At 41.7% G+C, this 12,559-nt stretch overlaps 1 protein-coding gene across 1 annotated transcript in view; it reads left to right on the top strand.

Moving 5' to 3' along the window:
• The window catches only part of LOC134203402 (sodium-dependent nutrient amino acid transporter 1-like), a 34,360-nt gene extending 28,637 nt beyond the window's left edge, over window positions 1-5,723 (top strand). Inside the window, exons 4-5 of the mRNA XM_062678273.1 lie at window positions 4,407-5,035; window positions 5,096-5,723. Of these exons, the coding sequence (XP_062534257.1) occupies window positions 4,407-5,035; window positions 5,096-5,346 (880 nt within the window). The 3' untranslated portion in view covers window positions 5,347-5,723. The remainder of the gene's footprint in view (window positions 1-4,406; window positions 5,036-5,095) is intronic.
• Window positions 5,724-12,559: the final 6,836 nt, after the last annotated feature.

The raw sequence follows: 12,559 nt of genomic DNA, 5'->3' as shown, positions 1-12,559 counted from the left end.
TCAGAATCCTTTTCAGGTTTTTTTTTCAAAAAATCTTCCGGGAATTTAATTGTACATTTCTCCAGAAAATATCACGCACATTGTTCCGGAAATTCCTCCAGAATTTAACACCCTAAAATTCCTCCAAGGAACTTCTCTGGAAATTTATTCGACCATTCGTTCAAAATTGTCTCCAAGAGCTCTTTCAAAAATTAGCTCCAAGAATCCACCCAGAATTTTCTATGGAAGATATCTTTTAAAAAAATCCAGGCAATTCCCACGGAAGTCGCTTGAATTCTTTTAGGTACTTCCTCCTGATTTTACTCCACACTACCATCATTATTTTCGATTATCTTTCTTGTGATCTACCCGGATCTAACGTCCTCTCAAAGACGCACCGTTTTCACCTATTTAATCCACTCAAATAAAACGACCTCTCAGAATAAGGTCAATAATATTCTTAATGTATTTATTATTTTTCGTTCGGTCACACATGTCTCTTCTTTTGTACAACATGGTCAATACAATTTTAATGAATTTTTTGAAAAACCATAACCAATACAATACGAAGGACGCACAATCGTACAACAACTAAAATGTTACTGTTGGCTGCCATATCACCTTCTCTCAGAGAGCTTTAGATTTATTATATTTGAATTTTCCACCCAGTGCTGACTAGAAACACTAAAATAAGAGATCGGCGAAGACGCCATCTTGTTTCCAATTGAACCATCAAAAGCGGTTCCAATTCGACTTGTTTACTTTTTTCATCCATAAGAAGCAAGCAAAAAGTTCAAGTGATGCCAGAATTATTTTCACGATTTCATACTTTTTCATACGTTGCCATTTCGACAGTTTTTCACTCCGCCGGTCTCTGGTTATAGGGTTGCTAGTGCTGATTAGCTATCTCGTTAACATCCCCGCTTGTGTGTCTTTCACAAAGAATTCCAGAAGGTTTTTTTGTGGAAAATCTCTAGTTGTTTTTTAAGCAAATCTGAATTCCTGGAGAATTTTTTGAGCAAATTCTTTAAGGGTTTCTCGAACTGTCACTCAGCATAATGACCAGCAATTTGCAATAAAGCTAGAACATATTTATGTAACTTGGAATAATGCTTTATTAAAGAAATGTATCAAACCCATTATCCTGCTTGTTAACTGCTTTGTAGCCATCGGCGTGTTAAAAATATTCGGTGGTAGACTATTTTCCAACCAGTGCGTCATCTTTCGGAACCGACGTATTCTTCCTGCAAACAAAGAAACTCAGATCGCTTCACTGTTGATTTGACCGTTCCGCTGGCATCTGGGAATCCAACCTGGAATTAGGCAAAGGCGGGTCTTGTTGTCAGTACTGACGCAATACCCATTCGACTGGAAACTGCGAAAAAACCATTGCCGTGTGGAAAAAAAGCTTTCAAAAACTTCAATTTTACTTACACTTACCCAAGCTAATTCAGCTAAATGTAGTCATGTAGCTACTGTTCTGATGTTGGTTTTCCATTATAGCACCCAAATGAGTGTTATAATGAATATTATGCAACCCATTTGAGTTGCATGATGTTTAATAAATCGCCCATTTCGTTGGTATGGAAAAGTAGGCCGTTTTATGACTCAACGGCGAACTGTAAAACAGCATTATGATCAGGAATTGCAAAAAAGAAAGTGTAGTTACAAGATAAACATTGTCGCTGTCGTCGCTGTCCGAAAAATCTTTTGCTGGCAAGGATAGGGGATCTAACTGTCAATGAAAGAAAAATACATGCGACAGTTAGGTACCACAAAAGATATTTTAGTTACTAGATAAAGATTGTCGTTTCGGTTCCCTTTGTTCTGCTGTCCGGAACATGTTGGGTACCAAGCTGTCAAATCGTATGAATTTTCCTTCTTTGACATTTAGCTCCCCTATCCTCGCCAGCAAAAGATATTCCGGACAGCGACGACAGCGACAATCTTTATATAGTAACTAAAATATCTTTTGGTAGGTACCACACATGTTTCGGACAGCAGAACAAAGGGAACCGGAGCGACAGTCTTTATCTGGTAACTAAAATATCTTTTGGAATAATGCATCAGTGCATGATCCCGCTACACAGAAAAAATAAAGAACCTAAAAAAAAAGTTTAAAGAACTCAACTTTGAGTACGAAGTTCAAATTTTTAACTCAATATTAGGTAGTTTTCTCACTCCCTCTCATAAATGTTATTATAAACAAAGAGAGCTGCATCGACCCAACGTGTGCTGTTCCGTGGAAGAAGCCAAATTTGAGTTGTTTTCACCATAGTCTCGAGTGAGTGAAAATAACATAAATTTGAGTTGGTGAAACTTCATAGTGGGTGAAAATTCAACACGGGAGTAAAGGCAAAGTACTCACCGGATTTTTTCGCATTTTACTTATTTTTGGCTTCTTCCACGCAAGGTCGGATTTGAGTGAAAGGAACTGTCAAGTGAATTGTTTCGCGGTTCCGTGTAGGGAAGACGTTATTCTGTGTTTTCTTTACTGCAGTACGCCTGCTATTGCCTAATTATTCGTTTTCCTTATGAGCTCCGTACTGTTCAAGGAATTTCAGTAGCGGAATCATTCCTTGACCACTGCTTGTCATATCTATTTGTTTAGTACTTTAGAAGTCCATACCACCCTTTAAGGGATTTCTGTAAGAATTGCTAAATAAATCCGAAGGATTACGTAAAAGAATTCTCGAAAGAAATCCTGGAGGAAGTTCTGAAGAAATTCCTGAGTGAAATTTTGAAGGAATTTCAAGAATTCCTTCCTGGAGTTTCCAAACGGATTTCTTGAGAAAGTACTGACAGAGCTCTTAAAATTTATTCCGAAGAATTTCCTAAAAGAATTTTTAAAGGTAATCCTAAAACAACTTTCGCAGGTGTTGTAGGCACTGAAATTCTTATTAAAAGACTTCCTTCTTTAAATTTTTGAAGGAATATTATGAGGAATATCCAAAGCAATTTCTGGATTATTTCCGATGCAATTTTCGGAGGATTTTCATCCCAATATCCAAAGAAATGTTTGCAGAAATTTAAGTAGGAAATTCCTATAGAATTTAATGTTTCCAAATTAAGCTGTTCAGAATTTCCTTTACAAATTTCTAAATTCATTTGAAAGTCCCCTTAAGAATTCCTTTGGAATTTTTTTTCGGAAATACCTATGGAAAATACTTCGGGAATTCTATCAGGAATACCTTCGGAAATTCTTTTAGGAATAACTTTGTTTTAGAAGAAATCCTTTAGAAAATTCTTCGGGAAATCTTTTGAAAGTCCAAATTATTTTCGGAAATACCTTGCGAAATTTCTTTCGGAAATGCTTCTAGCGATTCCTTCGAGAATTCCTTTGCAAATTCTTTCTAAAATTTCTAAAGAAATACTTTTCAGAATACATTTTGAAAATGGTTTCAGGAAAACCTTTCAAAAATTTTCTAGAAGAATTCTTTTTTTGAATTTCTTTATGAATTTCTTTCTCAATTTGGAAATTCCTGCCGAAATTTAATAATTTGTTTAAATTATTTTTATCAGAAATTATTCCAGGATTTTCTCAAACAAATTCTTCCAGTAATTCCTCTAGAAAGAAATTCTTTGAATTCTTTTGAAAATCAGAGATTCATTCAGACATTCTTTTTGGAATCATTCATAAATTACTTCAAGAGTTCCGTCGGAAATTTCATCTGGGAATTCCATTGACATTTCCGTTAGAAACCCTTTTCCAAAAAATCCGTTAGGATTTTCTATTGCATTCTTCAATAAATTTCAGGAAAAAATCTTCCAACAAAATTTCCGAAATAATTCCTGCAGTAATTCAAAATGAATGTTGTATAGTTTTACTAGACACAAGAGGAAGTTTACGAGGATGAACTTACAACAGCCTCTTCACAGGATTTTCCGAAGGAATCCCTGGAGGAATGACAAAAGCAGTTGATGGCGTTTTTTTCTAAATTATTCTTGAAGGGAATTCCTGGATTGGAAAGAATTTCTAAAGGATTTTCAAAAGAAATTCCTAGAGAAATTTTCGAATGAATTCTCAAACATATTTCCAAAGGAATTCTTACAGAAAATTACGAAGGAATTTCCAATAGATTTTTCGAAGAAATACTTCCAATTCCAAATCCTCTCTGAAATAAACCTAAGAAATTGTAGGGAAATCAGTTGTTTTTTTTTTCAATGCAATGCATCAATAAATAAATTCCAGGGAAAATATTCGATTTGGTGGGTCACGTGCCCCATCGTGCCCCAACTAACCTCCGCCAGTGAATATAATGTTCTAAAAGTCACAAACTGATGCAGTTTTTGCTAAACAAATCAGGAACAACTATTCCATACATCACAATCTTTCCGATAGAACTGGTGACTGGTGATCACATGATCCAACCCAAAAAAAATAAGTTTACAATTCAAATTTATTTTTTTCCTCCCATCCGTACCAGACACGCCGTAATCATCACCTGGCTGGACACGTTCACCTCAATGATCGCCGGATGCATCGTGTTCGGCATCATCGGTCATCTTGCGCACGTTACCAACCAGGACGACATCCAGAAAGTGGTCAAAAGCGGTCCCGGCCTAACGTTCGAAACCTACCCGGATGCCATCGCCAAGTTCGATTTCGTTCCGCAGCTGTTCTCGGTGTTGTTCTTCTTTATGCTGTTCCTGCTGGGAATCGGAACACTGTTGGGTATTGTGACGTCCGTCATCACGGCCATTCACGATCAGAACCCCAATTGGAAGCGATGGAAGGTGGTTTTAGTGGTGTCAAGTGTTGGATTTTGCATTGGACTGGTGTACCTGACTCCAGGTGGGCTCTACATTTTGGACCTTATGGATTACTATGGAGCCACATTCGTCACACTTACCCTGGCCGTCTTCGAACTGCTGACATTTGCCTGGATCTATGGAGTTGACCGAGTTTGCAAGGACATCGAATTCATGCTGGGCATTAAAACAGGATTGTTCTGGCGGATATGCTGGGGAGTAGTAACTCCCATCGTCGTGTTAGTCATCCTGCTATTCAGTATTATCAATTACGTTCCGAAGGACCTTCCATCCGGATACAATGGTAAGCTTGAATCAGATTGCCTTTTCTCAACTCAATTTATAATTCTTGTTACCATTACAGCCTTCGGATGGTGTCTGTACACTGTGGCCGTGTTGCAGCTTCCTGCTTGGGGATTTTGGGCGTGGTACAAAAATCCCAGCAGCGGTCCGATCGCTAAGTTGCAAACAGTGCTGAAGCCTATGAGCAACTGGGGACCGGAAGATGCAACCACACGTGCCAAATACAACAATTTCATCGACGAGCACGAGGCAGCGCCTCCCTCAAAGGGAAGCTGCACTGGTGGATTCGTTCGACGGAAACTGTTCGGTTAATGGGAAATCCACCCCCGCACCACCCACCACTAATGATTCATTCAGCATCAGATTTCACCAATTATTTCAGATGGCGGACATTGATTATTCGTAGCCGTCATCACTTAGACTGTGGTACCTTCCTATTTGATATTTAAATTATATTGACGTATGAGCGGAAGCTAAAGCGATGTATGAAAAGTGAGAATGCTTGAAAATAAATTTAAGCGGAATTTTGCGGATCCCACCGCACGTAATAAAATTTTCATCAGGTGTTTCAATTGGGTTTAAAAATAGCGCCATTCATGAACGGATGTGAAACCGTACGCGAGCCAATGCATCAAGAAGGAAATTTAGACACGTACTGCGACGAGTTCATGTGGAATAAATTGGCGAAATTAGGAAAATATTTGATGAATTGTGTAACGAATTGATACGTCAAATAATGTTAACCCCCAACAAGATACCAGTGGTGAAAACTCATCCAAATCAGCTGTAAATCAAAGTGTAGAAGTAAGAAGTGGGTGACTTCATTAGCGTATCGTTGCAGAAAGCCGTAACCGTTTGAGGTTTTGTTTAGGCATCCTTGGTGACACTCGCTTGCGAGCGATCACCAGTAGGGTAAGACGGCATAATATACCCCCTAGGATGGTTTTAAAAATCGATTTTCGATTGATCTAATTATGTATCATGTTCTGAGTGTTCTTCGAAAATTTAGGATAGAAACTGATTTAGCACACGCCGTTTCAAGTTTGCATGCAAATTAGTATAGAGAAATCCATTTTTTCATTATACTGATTATGGCGTTTGCCCATTAGGCGCAAATTAAAATAAAATTAAATTCGCAAGAGCTTTTACTCAACGAAAACCCCATCTTTATTACACTATTCAACATAATTGAACTCAATAGATTTTTTTTACGCTGAATTCAGATTTTCTGTAACACGTACAGTTTTTGAGATAATTATTTATTTATTGTCAGATAAGCGGGCTTGGTAGTCATATGGCTACTGCTTTTGCCTCCTACGCAGGTGGTCGTGGGTTAAATTACAGGTCCGTTCTATTCTCCTACTTTGTATCGTTCTCTATATTTCTCATGTTCTAGCAATCGCTAGAACTGGAAATGGACTTCCATTTCGTTTCCATTTCTATTCCTATTCCTTCAACTTGAATATTCTAGCAGTAATCTGCTAGAATTGGAAATGAACTATAAAGCTCGTTTCCTACATCCAATTAGAAATTCCATCAGGTGCTTTCTCCTGTCACATTGGCAGCTCGTTAACCAAGACGGACCTCTGCCTCTCGACCTAACCCAAAAATTCCAACAAATTCCGCATGAATGGCAAGTGCAGAGGTATATTCGGCTTGTAGTGGGCGACTGATTGCATCATCATTTCCCCTCCCCTTCCCTACATTGACTTGCATTCTGACGTGGCAGGCGCCAGTATGACCTAGCAAATAAGATCACCAGTACTTGTACATTGGAGATGTGTGCCAGTCCCAAGCAAACATCTGTTGGTTCCCTGTGCAAGAACAGCTGATCTGGTCATAATGGAGTAGCAACTACGAGCAGTCAATCAAGCTCAATCTCAAGCTCAAGCTAATTATTTATTTATTGTCAGACTAAGGCCGGAGTAGCCTGTGCTGTACATAAAAGTCTTCTCCATTTAACTCGGTCCATGGCTACACGTCGCCAACCACGCAGCTACGGAGGATCCGCAAGTAATCTTCCACCTGATCGATCCACCTTGCCCGCAACGCACCTCGCGTTCTTGTGCCCGTCGGATCGTTGTCGAGAACCACTTTCACCGGGTTACTGTCCGACATTCTGGCTACGTGCCCGGCCCACCGCAGTCGTCCGATTTTCGCGGTGTGAACGATGGATGGTTCTCCCAACAGCTGATGCAACTCGTGGTTCATTCGCCTCCTCCACGTACCGTCCGCCATCTGCACCCCACCATAGATGGTACGCAGCACCAGGGTTGGGAAAAATCAAATTTTCGAAAAATCGAGAATGATCAAACTCACCCGCGATTTTACTTTTAAATTATCAAGTGATTAAAACTCGCCAGCAATAAAGAATCGTTTGAAAATCGTATCTTGATTTGAAGCATTTACCGTTACCTTTTTAACAATTTTTCCTTACTAGCATGAAACTATAACGCCAAATAGAAGATATAATGGGACTGTTGACAATTAGCTATTATTAGTGAAGGTTAATGATTGAATGAAAATTCTGTGTTTATTATCGTTTGAGTACAAAATTTGAGAAGTTGTCGCCGGCGACAACTCGCCTACTGTTTTCACGTGAAAAGTTTTCACATGAAAATTGCAATCATGATCGTCTGATAATGATTAAGCACAACACTGCGCAGCGCTTTCCTTTCGAAAACTCCCAGTGCGCGTTTGTCCACCACGAGCATCGTCCAGGTCTCGTGTCCGTAGAGGACTACCAGTCTAATGAGCGTTTTGTAGATTGTCAGTTTGGTACGGCGGCGAGCTCTATTCGATCGAAGCGTCTTGCGGAGTCCAAAGTATGCACGATTTCCAGCCACGATACGCCTCCGAATTTCTCTGCTGGTATCATTTTCGGCAGTCACCAGTGAGCCCAAGTACACAAATTCTTCAACCACCTCGATTTCGTCACCACCGATGCCAACTCGCGGTGGGTGGCTCACATTGTCTTCTCTTGAACCTCTTCCTATCATGTACTTCGTCTTCGACGTGTTGATGACTAGTCCGATCCGCTTGGCTTCCCTCTTCAGTCTGATGTAGGCTTCCTCCATCTTCTCAAAGTTACGTGCCATAATATCTATGTCGTCGGCGAAGCCAAATAGCTGGACGGACTTATTGAAAATTGTACCACTCGTGTTAATCCTTGCTCTTCGTATTACCCCTTCCAAAGCGATGTTGAATAGCAGACACGAAAGACCATCACCTTGCCGTAGCCCTCTGCGAGTTTCTTAGGGACACGAGAATGCCCCTGAAACTCTAACTACGCACATCACCCGATCCATCGTCGCTTTGATCAACCGTGTCAGTTTATCCGGAAATCCGTTTTCGTGCATTAGCTGCCATAGCTGATTCCGATCGATTGTATCATATGCGGCTTTGAAGTCGATAAATAGATGATGTGTGGGCACGTTGTATTCGCGGCATTTCTGCAATATCTGAACGTATGGCGAACACCTGGTCTGTGGTAGAGCGTTCACCCATAAATCCCGCCTGGTACTGCCCCACGAACTCTCTTGCAATTGGTGTTAGTCGACGGCATAAAATTTGGGAGAGTACCTTGTAGGCGGCGTTCAGCAATGTGATTGCGCGGTAGTTGCTAAAATCCAGCTTATCGCCCTTTTTGTAGATGGGACCAGGCATTGAAAGCGTGAGTGAAGTATTGAATCATAGCATCCTATGCCAGTGAGTGAACAGCCTTGCTCAGATGGATACCAAACAATGATTATGAGCGATCGTTGCTGCGTAAGCAACGAGCAACAGAGTTCGCCAAGCCAAACTTGGTATGGTGTCCCGGGAAGCTACGATTGGAGCATTTGTGTTACGCTCGCTCTACTAGAATAAAACCAAAACACATCAGGTGTTCTGCTTTATTCACTCTGCTTTCAAGTAGCTGGAATGGAGGAGAGAAAGTATCAAAGCCTCCCATGCAGTGTATCAGAGTTCCATTCTTATAGCGGACTTAATTTTCCTAATGTCTGAAAAGATTTTTCAAACAGCGTGTGGTAACAACACTCATTGTTAGGTTACCAAGTGATTTGCCTCACTCAGTTGTCTCCCATTGGTGAGCGATGAAGATCTTTAAACATTGAATCAACGAACGCCAAATTTCAACGATCTAGAAAGCATCAGTGATTAGGCCGCAGTAGAGCATCAAGTTGGCATGAATTTAGCTGATTTTTACTCATGATCTGATTTTTTTCAATGCCTGGATGGGACACACAGCACCTTCCATCCACTCCTGCGGCAGAACCTCATCCTCCCAAACCTTGGTAATCACCCAGTGCAGCGCTTTACCACCGTGTTTAAACAGCTCTCCTGGTAGTCAACTCCAGGGCTTTGTTCTTTTTTAGCCGGCCGATCTCCTCCAGGATTTCCTGGAGATTCGGAGCCGGAAGTCGCATGTCCTGCACGCGTGCTCCTGGGTTCATTACCATACTGCCACCGTTGTCTGCCATATCGCCATTCCGGTGCTCTTCGTAGTGCTGCCGCCACCTTTGGATCACCTCACGCTCGTTTGTACGAAGGTTCCCGTTTATGTCCTTACACATATCGGGCTGTGGCACGTGGCCCTTACGTGAACGGTTCAACTTCTCATAGAACATTCGTGCGTTATTAGCGCGGTGCAGTTCCTCCGTCTCCTCACGGTCTCGATCTTCCTGCTGGCGCTTTTCCTCCGGAAAATCGAGTTTTGTCTGTTATGAAAACTCATATGTGAATATGTACGTTATGTGGAAGATATTGATTTGGAAAATGTATTGGAGGTAACCACTTTCCCTTCGATGGGACTCGAACCCATGACCCTACAGTACGCTAGACTGGTGCTTTAACCAACTAAGCTACGAAGGAGCTCCGTCGGCCTTCGCAACCTAGCGGCTACTGAACGAGCTCGAGATTCCCAAATTGGACGCATTGGTCGGTCGTCAAGCTCAGACCCGACCGCATTGCGTAGGCAAGAGCACGCAACTCTTGACGACCGACTGGCAAATAGCTTACACAACCTCACTATCTTACAGTACAGTTGCTGATGAAGAATGTGTATAGCCGCCAGACATTCTAAATACTCACGCTCCTCTAATGTTGACGTGTACTATACACATGTGGAAGTATTGGCTTGACAAATGGATTGCGAGTGATTTGACTATGCGTCCAATTTGGGAATTTCGAGCTCGTTCAGTAGCCGCTAGGTTGCGAAGGCCGACGGAGCTCCTTCGTAGCTTAGTTGGTTAAAGCATGGCTTCGAGTCCCATCGAAGGGAAAGTGGTTACCTCCAATACATTTTCCAAATCAATATCTTCCACATAACGTACATATTCACATATGAGTTGTCATAACATTGTAAATTAACGTCCAAGTCGGGTGGTTTAATCCCCGGAAATAGGCAATTAAATTTGATTGAACTGAGTTTTGTCTGTTCCGCGCCCGTTTGTATCGTGCCTCGTTCGCTCTCGTGCGGTGTTGCAGCAATCTCGCCCATCCCTAGTAACACAACTCACTTGGATTTGGTTGCAGCAACTTAAATGTGACCAAATTTGGTCGCATTTGAGTTAGTGTAACTGCTCTACAACATGTGTGTTACTCGGGATGCTGCATTCTTATCCTCAACTAACTGCTCACATTCGCCGTCGTACCAGTCGTTTCTCTGATCCGGAGCCACCGTGCCTAGTGCAGCGGTTGCGGTGCTTCCAATGGTGCCATCTTCAAGCGCCGCTGCGCCTAGCTGCTCTTCCGTTGGGAGTGCCACTTCCAGCTGCTGCGCGTATTCTTGGGCTAGTCTACCGTCTTGAAGCCGCCCAATATTAAGCCGCGGCGTCCGACTTCGACGCGTGTTGTACACCGTCGAGAGTTTTGAGCGCAGGCAAACTGCAACGAGGTAGTGGTCGGATTCAATATTCGCACTGCGGTAAGTGCGAACGTTCGTGATGTCGGAGAAGAATTTACCGTCGATTAGAACGTGGTCGATTTGGCCTACCGTTTCTTGGTTTGGTGATCTCCATGTGGTCTTGTGGATATTTTGCGGGGAATGAAAGTGCTTCGGACTATCATTCCGCGGGAGACTGCAAAGTTTATGCATCGTTGGCCGTTGTCGTTCGATGCGATACTATCCGGTCCAATGACCGGTCTATACATTTCTTCCCTTCCTACCTGAGCGTTCATGTCACCGATGACGATTTTGACGTCCCGCAGTGGGCATCCATCGTATGTCTGCTCCAGCTGTGCGTAGAACGCTTCTTTCTCGTCGTCGGGTCTCCCTTCGTGTGGGCAGCGCACGTTGATGATGCTATAGTTGAAGAATCGGCCTTTTATCCTCAGCTTGTACATCCTTGCGTTGATTGGCTGCCACCCAATCACGCGTTGGCTCATCTTGCTCAGCACTATGAAGCCGGTTCCCAGCTCGTTGGTGGTGCCACAGCTTTGGTATAGAAGGTAGAGGTGTGCGCCGGTCCTACACGCAAAATAATCTTCACGTCATGTCTACGTGAAAACCTACGTGGATTTTTTCCACAGCACTTTTCACGTAACGGATAAGTGATTCAATGGTGAAGGAACTCAGTACCACTCAATCGGCTGTCACAGGCATTCAAGATGAAGTCTACGTGACTTTTTAATGGGTTACATGGGGAGCATGAATAACGTGAATAATTAATATTTGTTTTGTTTTTATTTAATAAAAAATCAAACAGAAATATTTATGATTTGCATTTATATTTATGTATTAAATAAAATCATTCTCACATTCGAATTAATCATTATATCATGAATAATAGTTTGTGATGATTCTTAAGCCCCAAACGCAATACAACGGAACGGCGACGGAAACGGAAAATTTGACAGTTAGCCCATATATTTTCTGTCAAATTTGCCGTTTCCGTCGTCGTTCCGTTGTATTGCGTTTGGGGTTTTATATTCGGCCGCCGTATGAAGCAAAGGAAATTGATCCAGAAGAAACGAGATGTTGTATTTTGGATGAATATGAGCACGATGCTGGCGAATGCGAGGACGAGGAGCGTATGGAAATTGTACACATGGCAGTTGATGATGTGCATTTGTTGAGCTGCAGCTGGAAAATGTCCGTCCATGCTCTAGCGATATTTTCCTACAACGTATTTTATGAAACTAGATGAGTACAATTATCGCCACAAAAATAACATGGGCATCTGTATAAGCAATACATACCTTATGAATCTCGATGAATTAATTCACGCTATTTAGAATTAGTAAAAATAATGAATTCATACACAGCAATGATGTGGTGAAAAGTTTTGACATATGAAAACTTTTGACATGTAAACAATAAGCTGAGTGAGGTTCTCTCTCAGCTTATGCTTCAGTGAAGTGAAATTCACGTAAATCATATCGTTTATTTTGGTTAATTTCAAAAAGTTCTAGTCAAGGTAATTTAGTGGCTACGTGATTTTTCACGTACTATTAATGTGTTGATTATTTTGAGTGTATATTCGTCGGCGGCAGCCGTTTTAGCCGGCGTCGTGAATCGGCGTGG

Source organism: Armigeres subalbatus, unplaced genomic scaffold, assembly GCF_024139115.2.
Source record: "Armigeres subalbatus isolate Guangzhou_Male unplaced genomic scaffold, GZ_Asu_2 Contig1836, whole genome shotgun sequence".
NCBI lineage: Eukaryota > Metazoa > Arthropoda > Insecta > Diptera > Culicidae > Armigeres > Armigeres subalbatus.
The sequence above is the reverse complement of the archived record's forward strand: the minus strand, read 5'-3'. Positions and strand labels throughout refer to the sequence as shown.